Source organism: Rhineura floridana, chromosome 8, assembly GCF_030035675.1.
Source record: "Rhineura floridana isolate rRhiFlo1 chromosome 8, rRhiFlo1.hap2, whole genome shotgun sequence".
NCBI classification, from domain to species: Eukaryota; Metazoa; Chordata; class Lepidosauria; order Squamata; family Rhineuridae; genus Rhineura; species Rhineura floridana.
This window is the reverse complement of record NC_084487.1, coordinates 27,646,728-27,665,908: the sequence shown is the minus strand read 5'-3', so window position 1 is coordinate 27,665,908 and position 19,181 is coordinate 27,646,728. Positions and strand designations below refer to the sequence as shown.

At 44.2% G+C, this 19,181-nt stretch overlaps 1 protein-coding gene across 5 annotated transcripts in view; it reads left to right on the top strand.

Moving 5' to 3' along the window:
* DENND5B (DENN domain containing 5B) overlaps window positions 1-19,181 on the top strand; it is a 160,089-nt gene that overhangs the window by 39,533 nt on the left and 101,375 nt on the right. For 2 of the 5 annotated variants that reach the window (XM_061638704.1, XM_061638701.1), the window contains exon 1: window positions 9,586-9,726. The exons of 2 other annotated variants lie outside the window; for them this stretch is intronic. In XM_061638704.1, the coding sequence (XP_061494688.1) occupies window positions 9,615-9,726 (112 nt within the window). In that variant the 5' untranslated portion in view covers window positions 9,586-9,614. Of the gene's footprint in view, window positions 1-9,585; window positions 9,727-11,033; window positions 11,108-19,181 lie in introns of those variants that run through there. One more of the 5 variants, XM_061638702.1, reaches the window with a different exon arrangement.

The window sequence follows — 19,181 nt, the reverse complement described above, 5'->3', positions numbered from 1 at the left end:
GCTGACCAATTATCCGAACTCGGAAACCACCAACCCACAGCGCCTCTGTCTTGCTAGGATTCAGACTCAGTTTATTGGCCCTCATCCAGCCCACCACTGAGTCCAGGCAGCGGTCCAGGGCTTGCATGGCCTCTTCCGATTCAGATGTTACGGAGAAATAGAGCTGGGTATCATCAGCATACTGCTGACACCTCGCCCCAAAGCCCCTGATGACTGCTCCCAAGGGCTTCATATAGATGTTAAACAGCATGGGGGACAAGATGGTACCCTGCGGCACCCCACAGCACAGCTGCCAGGGGGCCAAAAGACAGTCACCCAATGCTGTTCTCTGAGAGCGACCCTGGAGATAGGATCGGAACCACTGTAAAACAGTTCCTCCAATACCCATCTCACCAAGTCGGCCCAGAAGGATACCATGGTCAATGATATCAAAAGCCTCTGAGAGATCAAGTAAGAATAACAGGGCCGCACTCCCCCTGTCCTTCTCCCGATAAAGGTCATCCATCAGGGTGACTATGATGATCCTGTATTAGTGTAAATAGGGTAAGTGCTGTTTGTTTAGAAGATACATGGTAAGTGGAGTGAAAGAGGAAGGGGGAGTGAATGGGCAGTAGAATGCTAGATGATTGGCTGAATGTTTAAAATGGCTGACAGTATAAATGAAAGGATGTCAGGTAAATCTGTGTGGATGTGGTGTGGACGTGTGTGGACGTTGGTGGACGTTGGTGGACTTGAGAGGGTTGTTTTGGTGGGTTTTGAGAGGAGAGGGTGGAGTTCGGATTAATACTAAGACCAGTACCTCAGGAATAGATGTAACCATATGCTTAAGTGCCTTTTAAAGAAATCTTGTTATCTTTGTTATTTAATAAATATATTTGGTTTACCAAAGGCCTGATCCTTGGCTGGGGTTTCACAGACCAGAAGGGAGGCTAAGGTAAATACCAAGGCTGAAGGATAACAAATGGTGGCAGCGGTGAAGAGAATAACACCACAAGCAGTCTGAGTAAATCAAAGGGATTGGGACAGCTTAAGCACGCAGTCACAGAGGTAACCAGATAGAGAGACTCAGGCAGAGTCTCTGGGACTACTGGTTATAGGACGTGACTGGTGGTGCTGCCTAGCAGGGGGATCTGTTGAGATCTGTGCTAGAGCGGGGAGAGAAACCATATAAAAGGACAGTCCGGACTGGTGGAGTCCCTGGTGGTGCCTAGAGACAGGCAGTAACCACGAGCAGGTAGGAACCTGACAGGGAGAGCCAGGGAAGGGCGTCACATGTGGTGGCAGTAGCGGTGGGATACGAACCAAAGAGAGTCCCAAAGACACGTGGTGACAAAGGAGACTACGTCACAGGTGTTGGCTGTCTCAGTGAGATACGAATACTAGAGAATCCCTAACAGTGGTGTGGCAAACAGAAATAACAAAACAAGATTACTTGTGAGAGTGACTGGCAAAGAGTGTGTGGCAAAGAGTGAGTGAACTCAAACACCATGGCTGAATACATAAAAATGAAAAGAGAGGAGCTGGTGGAGAAGTGCATAACATTCAATTTACCTCACGAGGGTAAAGGGGTAGATGAATTGAGGGTAGCACTTATAGGATTTGCAACTGCCCAGCAAAAACAACCTGTCAGGGAAGAGATCCCAGAAGCATACTTAAGCAATCCCGCTTATATAGAGTATTTGAGAGAGAAGTTGAGGAGGGAGACTGAGGAAAAAGACAAGCAGAGGGTCTTTGAAACAGAAGAAAAAGATAAGCAGAGGGAGCTGGAAATTGAGAAGTTGAAGATGGAAACTGAGAGATTGAGGATGGAAGGTGCAGAGAAGGAAAAACAGCGGGAGTTGGAATTTGAGAGAATGAGAGTGGATGCGGAATTACAGGCAGAAAAGTTAAAATTTGAAAGAGAGAAGTTTCATTCTGATGAAACAAGGAAAGACAGAGATGGAGCAAAAATAAAAATTACTCCAAAGGACTTTGCTGTCTATGAGCCTGGTCAAGATCCTCAAATTTATCTCACAACCTTTGAAAAGGCAGCTCAGTTGTGGGGGCTACCTGAAGATAAATACATGCAGTATTTATCAAACCTGATCAAAGGGGAATTGGCTGAGGTATACCAATATTTCCCCTCAGACAGGCCCGTCACCTATGCTGAGTTTAAAGAGGCAGTCTACAAAAGATTCAGACTGGGGCCTGATTATTTTAGAAAGCTTTTCAGAAACTGCCAGATACAGACAGGGAGGTCTTTTGTGGAACTGGGAGCAAAGTTGATGGATGTATTTGGAAAGTGGATGAGTAGTGCCAAAGCTCAATCAGTGGAAGAGGTGAAAAGCCTCATGATACTGGATCAATTATACCATCAGTTACCACCAGAAATAAGGCTCCTGGTCAAAGACCGTTCTCCTACATCTGTGCAGGAGGCCGCCGAGATGGCGGATCACTTCGCCTCCAATAGAACTGGCTGGGTGGGGAAAACATCAAGAGAGTTTAAACCCAGACCATATAATGCTGGCAGAAGAGATGTGATACCACAGCGAGGGAGTCCTCCAATAAAATCTGAAGGGCACAGGACACCCCAGAGTGGATCTGTGTACCCTAAAAGTGAGGAGAAATTATGCTACAAATGTGGTAGACCGGGGCACCTACGTTTTCAATGTGAGGTTGCCAACCCCATTAGTAATCCTGCTCAGACAAGGGCAGTGAAAACAGAGCCCAAGGCTTTAGAAACAGCGAAAAAGGTTCAGTTTTGCCAGATAAACTGGACAGAAGTAACAGACCTTGATTCAAGTCTGAGAGAGGAAGTGAGTGTACAAGGGGCAACTTATTGGGCATTGCTTGATACTGGTGCCGCTCAGACGTTACTGAGGCCAGATTTAATAAAATCTGAGGAAATATTACCTCAGGAAACGGTGAATATCCAAGGAGTGAGGGGTCAACCAGAAAGCTTGCCTGTGGCCCTGGTGAAAATGGTGTGGAGAGACCGAGAGGGCCGATATAAAGTAGGCATTAATGCCCAGCAACAAGAACCAGTAATACTGGGAAGAGATGTTATGGGAGCCCAAGGGAAAATATATGTGGTGACCAGACAGCAACTTGGCAGAGAAAAAGAAGCCATGTTAAGGGGGGCTGAAGCAAACAGGGTGGAAACTGTTAACCAGCCTCAGGTCACCATAGCAACCACTAGCAGGCCTGCTGAAGGAGACAAACTGCATCAGCTGGTCTCTGGGGAAGAGACAGAGCATTTCAGAGAAGAACTGAATAAGGATACCAGTTTGAATCAAATAAAGGAGCAAGCCCTGACCCAACAGATTCCTTTCACTGACAAACTGAGGAATCAAGTTGTGTGTGAGAATGGGATTTTATATAGACTGTGGATGCCTGCTTAGAGAAAGGATGAATGTGAACCAGTGAAGCAATTGATAGTACCTAGCAGATACAGAACCAGATTGCTGGAGGTAGCCCACAATGTCCCATGTGCAGGACATCTGGGAATGAAGAGGACCAAGAGGAGATTGGCTGCACACTATTATTGGCCAAACATCTCCAAAGATGTAAAACATTATCTTGTGGTATATGCCAAAAGGTGGGAAAAAGTGGAGTAAAGACTAAGGCACCCTTAAAGCCCCTTCCTATAATTGGACAACCCTTTTATAGAGTGGGAATAGATTTGATGGGCCCTTTTTCCAGACCCACAAGGCATGGCAAGAAATATCTAGTAGTGGTGGTGGATTTTGCCACCAGGTGCCCAGACGCAGAGGCACTGAGATCTGTGGAGGCCCCTGTAGTGGCAGAGGCTTTATTGGGAATCTTTATGAGGCTGGGTTTCCCTCATGAAGTGCTGACGGGTCAAGGCAGTGTATTCATGGGAGAAGTGATGCAATGTATGTGGAAATGTTGTGGTCTAAAACATCTAAAGACCACTACTTACCATCCCGCCACTAATGGGTTAACAGAGAGATTCAATGGAGTTTTGAAGGGCATGATAAGAAGCTATGTACAAGATCACCCACAAGACTGGGATGAACGTTTGGGATGCTTCTTATTTGCATACAGAGAAGTCCCTCAAGAGTCAACAGGCTTCTCACCCTTTGAACTCATGTTGACTAGAAAAGTGAGGGGACCTTTAGAACTATTAAAAAATTCATGGGAAGGAACCCTGGGAGAGTACAAAACATCTGTAGTAGATTTTGTATTGGAATTCCGCAATAAATTAACATCAATGATGGAGGTGGTGAAAAAGAATTTGAGTCAAGCACAGCAGAAGCAAAGTTACTGGTATGACAGAACAGCCAGGGAACGTGTGTATGATGTGGGAGATATGGTTATGGCGTTCATACCCAGGAAACATGACAAATTACAGGCTAACTGGGAAGGACCATATACCATCAGAGAAAGGCTTGACACAGTGACGTATGTAATCACCACAGACCAATTAAACAAAAGCAAAGTGGTTCATGTAAATATGTTAAAGCCTTACCATACCAGGGATGCACAGGTGTTGCAAGTTACCTTATTCCCTGAGGGAAGTGGGCCTGAACTTCCGGATTTGGTACAGGAAAGCAAAGACAAAGGAGTGGTAGATCAAGTGGAATGGTCAGAAGAGGTGCAGGAGGAAGTAAAAGAAGAGATTCTGAGAGTTTTGAAAACTTATGGGAATCTCTTTGGCAATAAACCTGGCCGAACCAGTATAGCCAAACATTCCATTAATACTGAAGATCATGCCCCAATCAGATCTATGCCATACTGTGTGAATGGGTAAGTTGTGAGTGAAGTAATCTGTGTAGGACATAAGGTGGGGAGTAGGAAAATCACCCCCTTATGGAGCAAGGTAGAGGCAGTGCAATCGTGGCCTATCCCCTTGCATGAATTGACAAAGAAAAAGTGTTCTGAGCGTGTGGTATGGACGGATGAATGTCAGAAGGCTTTTGATCTGCTGAAGCAAGCCTTGTGCAAAGGACCCATATTAATAGTACCAGACTATGAGCAACCATTCATCGTGGCTACAGATGCGTCAGACCTCGCGCTGGGAGTCGTCGTGCTGCAGGAGAGAGAAGGCACCAGACATCCAGTGGTGTATCCGAGTCGCAAGCTGACGCTGAGGGAGAAAAACTATTCGTCGGTCCAGAAGGAGTGCCTAGTGGTCGTGTGGGGACTGAACAAGTTGCGCCCATATGTGTGGGGACGAAGATTCACGGTAACAACGGATCATCGGGCCTTGTTATGGTTGCAGACTATGAAAAACCATAACACTATGCTGCAGAGGTGGTCCTGGGCCCTACAGGACTATCAAGTGGACTTCCAGTTCATAAAAGGCAAGGACAGTGTACTGGCCGATGGACTTTCCAGGCAAGTGGCTGGGACTGCAGTGACGTGACCAGACGGAGGAACAAAGAAAGACATTTTCCTTATAGAGACTTGTTATATTGTTAACGCGACGTATAAATCCTGGAACAGGAATAATACTCTGCCGTTGTTTTAAGGGGAGGAAATGTGATGATCCTGTATTAGTGTAAATAGGGTAAGTGCTGTTCGTTTAGAAGATACATGGTAAGTGGAGTGAAAGAGGAAGGGGAGTGAATGGGCAGTAGAATGCTGGATGATTGGCTGAATGTTTAAAATGGCTGACAGTATAAATGAAAGGATGTCAGGTAAATCTGTGTGGATGTGGTGTGGACGTGTGTGGACATCGGTGGACGTTGGTGGACTTGAGAGGGTTGTTTTGGTGGGTTTTGAGAGGAGAGGGTGGAGTTCGGATTAATACTAAGACCAGTACCTCAGGAATAGATGTAACCATATGCTTAAGTGCCTTTTAAAGAAATCTTGTTATCTTTGTTATTTAATAAATATATTTGGTTTACCAAAGGCCTGATCCTTGGCTGGGGTTTCACAGACCAGAAGGGAGGGTAAGGTAAATACCAAGGCTGAAGGGAAACAAATGGTGGCAGCGGTGAAGAGAATAACACCACAAGCAGTCTGAGTAAATCAAAGGGATTGGGACAGCTTAAGCACGCAGTCACAGAGGTAACCAGATAGAGAGACTCAGGCAGAGTCTCTGGGACTACTGGTTATAGGACGTGACTGGTGGTGCTGCCTAGCAGGGGGATCTGTTGAGATCTGTGCTAGAGCGGGGAGAGAAACCATATAAAAGGACAGTCCGGACTGGTGGAGTCCCTGGTGGTGCCTAGAGACAGGCAGTAACCACGAGCAGGTAGGAACCTGACAGGGAGAGCCAGGGAAGGGCGTCACAGTGACCAAGGCCGATTCAATCCCATAACCAGGCCTGAACCCAGACTGGGATGGGTCAAGATAATCTGTTTCGTCCAAGAGTACTTGCAGTTGCTGCGCCACAACTTTGCATTATATTGTCAAATATGTTTTTAATAAGTTATTGCAACTTTGTTTTTCTACTTGCTTGTAAATTGCTTCCAAACTTTTTAGTAGGAACTGAGATAAAATTTAAGAAACATATTCTAACTTAATAATGGGCTGACTTTCATTGTAAGACAATAGATCAGCGTCTGGTATATGTGTGTGTTTTCAAACTATTTATTTAGTTTTAACAGTAACACTGTACATCAGAGCCACAATATAGGTATAAATAACTTATTTTCTTGTTATTTGCACAAAATGATATTCCCATTCTATCCCAGCAAATCATAGCATTTGGCTTCTTGATTTAAAATGTTTATGCGTGAACAGAATGGGAAATGTATGCTGCTGCTTGAAGCACACCTTATGCAGTTTGGCCTAGAATGTTGCTGCTGTACCATGAATCCTCCAATCCTACCAAGCTGACTTCATGGCCCATAAGATGAACATTTGGAGCTCTTGTATGCCGTATCTACTACAGTCTGATTGCAGAAAGTCCCCTTGTTGTGGGGAGGGGGAATCATTTGCATGAATATTATCAGAAAGCTAAATCCTCCAGAGCTTTTGCCAAGGCCTTTGGGCTGGTTTTCCAATGCACAGGTAGCATGATAACACTATTTGAAGTCTAGCAGTAATGGACATTATTGGTCACACATTTGTTTGTGAAGATGGGGTTTTGAAGAGATTAAAAGATCAGGTGATTAGAAACCGTATCCAGTTGTGCAATCCTTAACATACTAAATTGAACAAACAGCATTTTTATATACTACTTATCTCTGACTTTGGTAAAGAGAAGATGACTGAGTAGTCAAATTCTTTCTTTCTGTTTTCACCTATGCTTTGAAATAGTGCAGTCTCTGAAAAAGTGAGCTTCGCTTAATAAGCAAAGAAGAATAAAACCGGTTCTGGAAATTATAATTGAAAACTGATTTAATTTTAGAGGCGTAGGAAGGCTTTTGATAATTGTTTTACAAGTGGTACAAAGACAGGTTCAAGAAGCTAGTGAGCTGCATAGTTTCATGAATTGAACTCGATAGGCTGTTAACAGCTCAGTTTCTGCCTGCCATGAAGCTGTTGATGGCTTTGGTGTCCTTCCAGAGAAAAAAAGTGGTAAATCACAGTGCTTTAGGGTATCTTTGTGGGTGCTGAAAGTGGGGAAGTGAAGAGATGTGGGGAAAGAATACCAGATAGCCAGAACCTGAATAAATGGTATAATATGTCTAAAGTTATTTTATTGAATAATAATAATAAAAAAAGGAAAACACCAAGTGCCTGATGCCTTTTCCACTCAGGGGCCAGAGCATTGGAAGGTATTAACAGGTTGGTTTCTTGCTGAGCCATTGGATAGTCTTGTTGCCTGTGCGCTTTTCCTTGCATATTCCCAAATAAAAGGCCTAAAGACCTACTTTTTATTTTTAAATTAAAGTTGAAAATTCAGGAAAGAAGCTTGAAATATCCCGAGGAGAATAGCACTCTTCCTACACAAACACTTTTCTCCTGACCAAAGCCTTCTATCAGTTAAGTCAGCTTGATGGTTATAGTACTGAATTTTCACAGAATTTAATTGTGTTTGCAAATAGTTCAGTACCATTGCTGAAGAACTGCCGTTCATTCCAACACTTTTCCCGCTGAATTAAAACCAGTGGATGTTACTTGGTGACAGCACTCTTATGAGTTGTCGGAAGGCAGAGCTGGGATCCCAATCCCGGGGAGCTGGATCCCGGAGAGTTGGGAGAAGAGTATTCGGATGGATGGCAGAGGGAAGGGGGAGGAACTTCCCCCCTTTGGAGCGAAGACGAAACAGAGGAACTGCCAGTGATAAGGTCGCTTAGCAACGGGGAGCCTGAGCCCTCCCTGGACATTCTCACGCCTCCCCCTCTTTCAGGCTCAGAGCAAGAGGGGGAAGAGGGAGGGCTGCTCACAGCCGAAAAGCGGGGAGGCAGTTTACCATCAGCTCCTCCCCTATCCCCCATCCTGGAATCGGAAACTTCAGAAGAGGAGGGGGTGATGCTTCCCCCCTCACCGCGCACACGCAGACAGCTGAAAAGACAGGAGAGAAGGTGGGGAAGGCGGGCAGTACCTGAGGGGCAGTTAAGGAGGAGCGAAAGATTGCGCGCCCGTTTGGCCCCTTCTTAAAGAACAGGCGGGAAGAAGTCCCTTGCTCTGTCAACTTTCTCCCAATGCCGCAGGACCTGTATCCCTGTATTGATTCATGAGAAAACGCAGTCTTTGTTTGGACATTACCCTAATAAAACACGAATTAACTACAATCGTTGGTCTGGTTCCTGAGTCACATCCTGGGCCTGACATGAGTTGTCTATGCTTATTGGGTTAACTTTTTAGTCTTCTCTCACCACAACACACAAACACAGACACACAACAACTTTATCTATTTAATGTATTTATGGCATTTATATCCTGCCCTTTAGCCCAAAAGGCTCTTGGAATGACTTTCAGAAATTAGTACTAAGGTTGTCCCAGCCCTCAGGTTCACAATTGAAAAAGACATGACACACAAGGAAAAAGGTATGGGAGTAGGGTTGCCAGGTTCAATCCCTGAGACTGATCCTGTATCTTTAGGAGAAAAGAAAGTCAGCCAAGTGCAGGTGTTCTTGCAACCCTGTAATGGGAAAAACCAGAAGGTGGAATTCTCCCTCCCCCCTGCACAACTTTTAAAGATACAAAAGACCTCTTGGAGGCTAGGCCTGGCAACCAAGAGGTCTTTTGTATCTTTAAAAATTGTGCAGAGGGGAAGGGAGAATTGCAATTTGTGGTTTTTCCTATTACAGGGTTGCAAGAACACCTGTACTTGGCTGACTTTCTCTTCTCCTAAAGATACAGAATCAGTCTCAGGGATTGAACCTGGCAACCCTATATGGGAGGGAAGAGGGGAAAGCAAGCTCAAGCACAGATTCTTCAAGTTACAGTTCTTGCAACATAGTTATATGGGTTCTGTCTGTTTTGCCCTTGAGAAAGAGCAGTCCCTCCCCAGACGCACTCTTCCCCTCCAGATCACATCCAGGAGCGGAGCAGATGACACTGTCTAGGCTGGGAGGGCAGGGCAGCTCCTGCCACACAATTCTTCCCTCAGACAGCTGACTTGATTAAACTGTATGTGTCTAAGTATTAGCAGCACCAGTCTGTTGCTGCTATGGGAACTAGCGATGAGCTGGATTACAAAACAGCTGGCTCTGCAAGAGAGTAGCTTATTCCTTGACATGGATCACATGCTGTAGGGCTTTCTTGTTTAGATGGATGATGGCGCAGAGCCCGTGATCATGTTTTTTAGACTTCTTGTTTGCAGGTCTCTCTTAAACAAACCATCAGATAAAAGGCTTTCTATTTTGAGCAAGTACTTCCAAGGTTTGCAGTCAAATGTCTTCTTTGCCACTCATGCAAAGCCTTGCTTTTAACAGCTGTCGATTGTCTCTTACCCTGGTGACCCGTCTCCTTTCTCGCACCTTTTGGTGCTAACTAGTCTAGCATTTTCTACGTTTGTTGCATCTTTATGTCTAATTTTAGCCTTGGCCTCTGCAAACAAGGAAATGGCTTCTCTCACATTGAGGGTGGGAGTGATGGCAGGTGTCGCCCTGGCCCATATACAAACCAATTCTGCTCATTCTTTTTGGCAGGGGCCCTACACCAGAATGGTGTCAGGACTAAATGTAAATGTACTGCCTTCAAGTCGATTCCAACTTATGGTGACCCTATGAATAGGGTTTTCATGAGGCTGAGAAGCAGTGACTGGCCCAAGGTCAGGACTACATTGGCATTAAGCCAGCACTGGGAGGGGCTTCCAGGGTCACCCTTGCAGTTCTACAGCAGCATTAGCAAAAGTGGGAGAGACAGAAGCATGAATAAGAAGACTGCCTTGGATGCAGCTCTTGTGCATCAAGCGGGGATGGAAGGTCAGGGAGAGGCGCTAATTGGAAGCCATCTCTCTGTTTGTGCTCTTGAGTTGCCAGATCTCTCTGGCTCCCCGTGGGCTGACTCATAAGCAAATACAGCATGATCTGTGGGAGAACTGAAATTGCAGCACAGTATACAAAAAGGCAAGCATTTGGCGGAGAATATTGGCCTCCTCCACTTAAGTTTGTCCTCCTGTTTGGTGTGTGCCAAGGGATGGCACTTTAGGAATGTAAATTCTACCCTTGCACTTCCTTTTAGTGTGCCAGTTAAGTTGGCTGTGCCAATTGAAACTAGAATCCAGACACAGAAGGAATGCTACAGCTGGAGACAGTATTAATACGGGTGTGTTATGGAAGGCTTAGAGGTCATATGACCCAGGAAACCATATAATGGCGCTATCTACACAGGTTGCCTCTTCCCATTTTAAGCCTTTCCTTTTAATTTGAAGATCATGTGTCAAGAGGTCCCTCTTCTCAATAAGTGACAAACGCTAGCTTTTATTTGTTGCTTTTTTCCTCCACAAGCACCAGTATTTTAAAGGTTTAATGTGAATCAAAAAGCAAATTCTTAAGGCAGCCTTGGTTGATAGAGGCTGTCCCATGACACTGAATGATATTGTTCCTCTTGACTTCTTCTTTGCTTTCACTTCTATATTCTTTACACTCTTGTGAATAATGCTGTGTTGAAAGCACTCTTTAAAAATGTGCAGCTGGTCAAAATCTATGTTGTAGTGTTTTTATTTTTCTTCTCGTACTGTTTCCTGAGATGTGGCCCCTCTTTCCCCCTAATGTGTGGGCTTATCTGGAAACTGAATCTTGGACCTCTTGCACCCAAAGTAAGCAACATGCATGTAGGCCAACAAGACTTGACCCAAAGCTAGATACTTTTTAAGAATACTGAACTGGAAGCCATTCTGATAGTAAACCAGGCTAGGCCTGGTATTCACAGCAATCACTAGTGCATGCCTCTTCTCCTTTTTGGAAAGGCAATTTAGTAAAGGAAGAGAGAGATGCTCCACTAACTGGCAACAGGGATGTCTGGTTATGGGAAGGGATTGGTGTGCTGAAAAAGAGATGTGTTTGTTAACCCCCAAAGCACAGAAGTACCACCCTTTGAACTCTGAAGCCTTCTGCTGATATTACAGCTGGTATAGCACAGTGGGAAGGAGAGCCTGGCTGGGAGTCCAGAGTCTGTGAGTTCAAATCACTGCTTGCATCTCCTGGGTATAAAGTGCCAGCTAAAGATCACTCCAACAGTGAGTGGCTCAGGGGTATGTGCTCTGCCACCTGTGCAGCTGTGGGCAAGCTGCATAGTCCCAAGGCGCCCAGTTGCCCCCCAGCTGGCAGTTGCGGACAAGGAAGGGGCTGGCTTGTGCAGCTGTGGCAAACTGAGCAGGCCATAGTCAGCAGGGGAGGACTAGCCTCAGAGAGTGGCAATGGTAAACCCCCTCTGAATACCGCTTACCATGAAATCCCTATTCATAGGGTAGCCATAAGTCGGGATCGACTTGAAGGCAGTCCCACAACCATGGTATTTGTAGAATATCTATCTATCTATATGAAAATTTGCACCTGCTATCTAGGAATGAGGGTTTGGCGTTGTTTGTAACTTTTTCCTCCCTTTGCTGAAAAGATCACCAAGCCTGTGCCATATGGCTCTTTCTTGTAAAATCTAGTGTTTTGTGACAGCATGTAATCTACATTTTAATTGAACCCAATCTGTATAACGAAGTTAGCATTGCCCTTCAGTCGCTAGCTGGAGCCTCCTTAAAGCTTGGCTCCCTTGAAGTTGTTGGACTCCAGCTCCCATCATCCTTCATAACTGGCTAAGCTGGCTGGGGATAATAAGTGTTTGTAGTCCAACAACATCTGAGGACCCACAGTTGAACTCCTCTGGGTTATGTGTTTTAAATTTGCTTTTTAAAAAACAGCCCTCTCAGGTTCCAAACATGAACAAAACAGTACAATTTTGCAGTGTGTTGAATTAGCTTGCACATCCTGATTACTGAGTGTGGACTCCGCACTTACTGTTGTGCCGGTTCCAGTGTGTCTCCATCTCTCTTTTCTGAAAACGGGGGCACACCACACTAGACACACCCTGCCCCTTTTTCCTATAAAACCTAGTGGGATCAGCTCAAGTGCGTTTTTTAAAAGTCACTTCAAACAGATTTGACAACCGATCGGCAGATCAATGCAATGCCCCTCCAGGTGTGGCCAATGGAAATGCTTTGCTGTTGATGACTAGTGCGCTCACAGCCTGCTTTTGAGTGTGTTTTTGTTTTAGCTGTAGCACAGCACCACTCCATAATGATACACCTGAGAGCAGGCTGTGCAACCATTGCCTGATCATAAATAGCTACTGTAGCTATCAACCATTATTTATAAGCACACTAATTATAGTTATTACCTTGAATATGAATGATGATGACTGTAATATAAGGTTGGTGCAGCACAGTGAGATCTGACCTCGCTATGTAATCTTAAGAAAGCTGCTCTATTCTCAGTCTCTGCTCCTTGCCTCCTGCAATATAGGGTTGGTAATGTGTGCCTACCTTACAGGGTTGTTCGTAAGAATTAGGTTGATGATGCCGTTCTCCTTTCATCTAGTTTTGAATCGCTCTGCATTTTGTTTATGTGTATAATAGACTTGTAATCTATTTTGACAGGGACTGTTTAAGTGTTGTACAGAATAAAAGGGTTTTTTAAGGCACTCAAAACTAACAATAACGTGAAGCACATTACAGATTTCAGGGTGCTTAATAAACATTAATTGCAGTGGTCCATGTGTTCACCCAGCTCAGGAATTTTGGTGGTCAGCTGCACCAGTTGCAAATATGTACAGTCCTAGTGATTTGCTTTCCTATGCTCTTGTAGAAGGCATAGCATCTTGTGCTGTCACTGACTTGAGAATAACTGTCATTATAGGGTAACTACTACTGTTTTGGCTGCCTCCCGACAATTAAAGCCAAAGGATGGGCAGATGGCTTAGAGTGTCTGTGTTGAGGTTTCTTGGCAGCAACCCAAACTTGATGACTCATTTTGTATTAAAAATAGACAGAGTTTCAGATCTGGAAAAAAAAATCTCACAGCTGCAAGTCTGGGGCAGTTCTTCGAACTGATAAATATTTACAGTGCTGTGGAGGCTTCTCTCTTGTGGGTATTGCGTGTGTGCATAAATGAGTTCAGAGAACAAATGGGCAAATCGTTGCAGTCACTTTTATACCCAGACAATTTAAACCCAGAAATACCATCTTTCATATTTAGATTTCCATCAGTCTCTTCACCCTGCCCAACTGTACATAACCTGTTGTGCAACATCTGAGGCCCTTCTCCAGGTCCCTTCTTTGAGGGAGGCTTGGAGGAGGATGACAAGGGAGAGGGCCTTTTCCAGTTGTGGCTTCCCTCCTCGCTTTGGACTCTTCAATGAGGTCTTCCTGGTACATTTACTGAGTTCTTTTCACCGGCACGTAAAAGCTTACCTCTTTCCCCAGGCTTTTGATGGACTGCAGTGATGCTATTTGGTGTTCGTTGTGCTGCCCTTTTGCTGCTGCTGTTGCGTATTGCTTTGTGGATTTTTTATGAATTGCATGCGTTTTTATTATAATATATTTTAATACCATATTTAAGAGGAAAAAAGGTTGCTTTTTGTGTAAAAAGTGACAAACAAGTTTAATAAATAATTGTGTATGGGTGTGTGGTAACATTTTAAAAAACAACAACACTTGGTTGTGCAGGGTTTTATTCTCTGTGTCCCAGCATGTTGTCAAAAGGGTCCTTAACTCTTGTGCTAGTCCCTTTGCTATCTGCCTGCCAGCAGTCTTTCCTCTTAAGAGAAACTGTGCTGGCATCTGGCACATAAGAAGAGTCCTGCTGGATCAGACCAAAGAGCCATCTAGTCCAGCATCCTGTTTTCACAGTGGTCAACCGGATACTTATGAGAAGCCCACAAGCAGGACTCAAGTGCAATGGTCTCCTCCCCACTTGTGATTCCCAGCCACTGGTAAAAAAAGATATACTCCTTCTGGCAGTGGAGGTACAACATAACCATCTAAATATATAAATGAAGGCCTGTAAGCAATCTGAGGCTATCTTAAATATTGTTGCCACCCATATGTACATGCCTACCTAAACACTTAGATCAACATTAAAGGTTCTTCTCCATTCCCCTGTGGCAGAACATTAACATGGCTTAGTTCCACTTTGGTCATGGTGCCTCTGTATTGTGGAATGTCCTCCCAAGAAAGACCCACCAGGTCTCTTCACTGATGGCCTTTTGCTATGCTACAAAGACCAACAGTTGCTGTCTGAGGGAAGAAGAGATCGGAATGAACCTCTGTGGAGTTAGCAAAATAGTTCCCTGAGGCTCCTTGTGGCTTGTTTTAACTGATTTTAATGTTCTATATTTAAACTGTTTTAATCCACCATGAGACCTTGTGATGGGGGGCAAGTAAAAAATCTAATAGATCTGGATGATGATGATAATGGTAGCTGACCACCAGCTGGCAGAGCAGAATGCTTATGGCAGAGGTACTATAGCTTCTTCAGGAGAGGTAAATACACTAATGGAAATAAATGATCAAAAGATGTGCACACTGCCTTTTCATGAGGACAACTTCTAGCACCTTGTCCTCATATTCACTGCTTTTTCAGATCAGCATTGCTCATTTTTTACTTCAGGCAGTTGCTTTCTTTCTTCAGGTTTGTATTTCCCCATCTGCGCTATACATTTAAAGCAGTACCATACCACTTTAAACAGTGGTTTAACAATCAGTCCCTCAAGGAGCTTTGGGAATTGTAGCTCTCTGAGGAGAATAGGGGTCTGCTAACAACTCTCAGCACCCTTCACAAGCAACAGTTCCCAGGATTCTTTGGGGGAAGCCATGACAGTTTAAAGTGGTATGGCACTGCTTTAAATGTATAGTACAGATGGAGCCTACATTAAGCAGTGTCTCACAAAACCTGCCATGTAGGCTCTGAGAGCCAGTGTCGTGTAGTAGTTGGAATGCTGGACTAAGACCACATTCACACCAGACGTTTATTCCATGTTTATTGCACTTTAAACAGTCATGGGTTCCACCAAAAATCCTGGGAAGTGTGGTTTATGAAAGGTGTTGAGAGTTGTTAGGAGACCCCCTCTTCCCCTCACAGAGCTACAATTTCCAGAGTTCTCTGGGAAGAGGGGCTAACTGTTAAACAACTCAGTTGTAACTCAATGAGGAGAATAGGAGTCTCCTAACAGCTCTCAGCACCATTCACAAACTTGGGCCAGTTGCTATTTCTCAGCCTAATCGACCTCACAAGGTTGTTGTGAGGATAAAAGGGGTGCAGTTGTTAGCTGCCTTGAGAGTATTTGTGAAGGGTGGAATAAAAAAATTGCTTAAATAGGCTGCAATTCTATGCACATCTGAGAACAAAACTTGATTGAACTCAATGGGACTTAATTCTGATTAAATAGGCATGGATTTTGTTGTCCACGGAGTATTCCTTTTCCATAAAGACAAACTTCCTTATATGCATTGCAGAAGCCTTTTAAGCAGAGATCTTATCCTTGTCTGTGTCTCATTTGGAATTGCTTTTTAAGATGTTCTTAACGTTTTTTTAAAAGATGTTTTGAAGATGTTTTGTTTTTGAGATGTTTTTAGTGTTTTATCCTTTGTTTGCAGCCATGGGCTCCTTTTGGGAGGAAAGGCGGGATAGAAATTTAACAACAACAACAACTCTTCAGAGAATCTTGGAGCATAAACAAACTTTTTTAGTAAAAGGTAGAGTTGTGTGCATAGTGCCCACAAATTCCTCTCTCCTCTCTGGCAACAATAATAAATTAAAAAGCTAACAATTTGTTACCTTTTTCATAGCAACCTGAGGCAGAAAAAGGTTGGGTTGGTGTTGAAAGCTATAAATTCTGCATTGGTCCTCAGGTGCTGAATAGCTGAGTCAATGGAGGCTGGTCCATTAGGGCAAGTAGGGCACAGTTCAGCCAAGCTCAGTCTGCCTTCTGCCAAACCCCACCTGCCTACTTTTTTACTTACAGCCAGGCTAGGGCATGGCACTGGCTGCCACCTTCCTCCTCCTCAGGGTCAGTATCAGAGATGCCTTTGTAGAACAGCAAGGAGGAGGATAGGGACAATAAATTGTTTTTAAAAGATGTGTTTTAAATTTGTACATTTGTTTTAAATGTTTTTAGTTACTGTAAACCGCCCAGAGAGCTTTGGCTATGGGGCGGTATATAAATACAATAAATAAATAAAAATAAACAAATAAATACTGAACTCTGGTTATCCTTGGCTCTTGCTCTGCCTATTGTTGACCCCCCTGCTTTCTGCCCTACCAGTCCCAATGGGCACCAGTCACCCTTGAGTCAGAGCCAGTGTGCATGCATCAGCAAGCCTTTAGTGTTGCTATTATTATTATTATTATTATTTTAACTCTGTTTCTCCCTGCATGCCTTAAATTAAAACCCTTCCCTGGATTATAGTATTTACTGGTCTGTAATTATTAGACTGGAGGTTTTAACTTCTACATTCTCCTTGGTTTTACATCTTTGGATTTAACTTTGTTTTATTGTTTATAATGTCATGTAAGCCATCTTAGGAGTCTTTTTTAGGGCTGAAAGGCTGCCTAAAATGTTTTTCTAAATCAGTCAATAAAAATGAGATGCTATGCCTGTTGAGGTAGGGCTTGGGGAACATTACTCGATGCCCTGGACTCTCCATTGTGGAGTCCCGCAGGGATGGGTCCTGTCCCCTATCCTCTTTAACATCTATATGAAGCCGCTGGGAGCGGTCATCAGGAGCTTTGGAGTGCATTGTCACCAGTATGCTGATGACACGCAACTCTATTTCTCCTTTTGATCTTCTTCAGGTGAGGCTGTTAACGTGCTGAACCGTTGCCTAGCCGCGATAATGGACTGGATGAGAGCTAACAAACTGAAGCTCAATCCTGACAAGACTGAGACGCTGTTGGTGGGTGCCTTCTCGACCCAGGTGGTGGATGTTCAACCTGTTCTGGATGGGGTTACACTCCCCCTGAAGGAACAGGTTCGTAGCTTGGGGGTCCTTTTCGATCCATTCCTGTCTCTTGAGGCTCAAGTGGCCTCGGTGGCATGGAATGCGTTCTACCATCTTCGGTTGGTAGCCCAGCTGCGCCCCTATCTGGATAATGTTGACCTCGCCTCAGTCGTCCATGCTCTGGTAACCTCGAGATTGGACTACTGCAATGCACTCTACGTGGGGCTGCCTTTGAAGACAATTCGGAAACTACAGCTAGTGCAAAACGCAGCAGCCAGACTGCTGACGACGACCAGACGGTCCGCACATATAACACCTGTTCTGGCGCGTTTGCACTGGCTACCTATTTGTTTCCGGGCCAGATTCAAAGTGCTAGTTTTGACTTATAAAGCCTTACACGGTGCGGGACCACAATACCTTGCGGAACGCCTCTCGCGCTATGAACCTACCCGCTCACTACGTTCAACATCTAAGGCCCTCCTCCGAGTCCCGTCCCATAGGGAAGCTCAGAGGGCTGTTACTAGATCCAGGGCCTTTTCAGTAGTGGTCCCCGAATTATGGAACAGTCTCCCCGATGAGGTGCGCCTGACACCTACTCTTCTATCTTTTCGGCACCAGGTTAAAACCTTTTTATTCTCCCAGGCATTTTAATTGCTTAATGTTAAGTTAATTTTATATCAAGTTGTTAAATGCTTAAGTTGTCTGTTTTAGGGATTTTATCTGATTTCTTTTTACTGTATTGTATTTTATTCCTTGCTGTGAACCTCCCAGAGAGCCATTGGCTAAATAAAATAATATTATGCCCTCGCCTTCTGACATTTTCGCTTTCCATCTTGGTCTGTGTTATCTTTTGTTTTAATAATTTCTCACACAACCAGCTGTTTATAACTGCACAGGTGACAGGTGTAGATGCAAATGAGAGCCTGTTGCCTCAGGTCTCTTTATGGGTATGCAGATATGTGAACATTCCTTGTAGCCCACTGCATCAATGGCAACTCCAAGGATTTTGGTTTTAAAGAGAATCATTGAAGGGAGTTGACAGCTATGTTTAAGTTCACATCCTGGGTCTGACATGCTGACTGAGGTTAGGATATAGTGTCATGCTGATTTCTAGAAGAAGCATTGACCACCTTGGAAAAGAGGTTCTTGAAATGTAGACTAAGAAACAGAGCATGGGGGGGAAAGAGCCTTTGCCTGTAAGCCTTTTGCAACCTGGTTTGCTTGTTTCATGCAGAGATAAATAGCATTAGATAATGCTGTGATTATTTCTGCTTTATTCTGATATTTTCTACCCTGCTTTTTACTTTCTAATTGGAGTCCCCAAACAGCTTTCTGAAATCATACACGTATCTTCTGAATATTGAATACGTTCACCAACAAATATCTCCTTGAGTTGGGGTGGAAAATGGTTTGGAGGTACTTACTATGTTTGTAGTTTCAGATAAGACCATTTTGAATGCAGACTGGTTTGGAGCTAACTATAGTTAGCAAGAGAGCCAGTGTGGTGTAGTGGTTAAGGTGCTGGACTATGACCTAGGAGACCAGGGTTCAAATCCCCACACAGCCATGAAGCTCACTGGGTGACCTTGGGCCAGTCACTGCCTCTCAGCCTCAGAGGAAGGCAATGGTAAACCACCTCTGAATACCACTTGCCACGAAAACCCTGTTCATAGGGTCGCCATAAGTCGGGATTGACTTGAAGGCAGTCCATTTCCATTTTTCATAGTTAGCAAACTCAGTGGTGCAGATCTAATAATGTTAATCATAGTTAGCTCTGAAAATGAAAGGATGGAGAATGTGTACTTGATAGGGAGGAGGAAGGAATGTGTCAGTCCATGGAGTGCTCTATGTTTATATCTGACAGTGCTACATGTGCACAGGGCCTGCATAACTGTAACTTTCC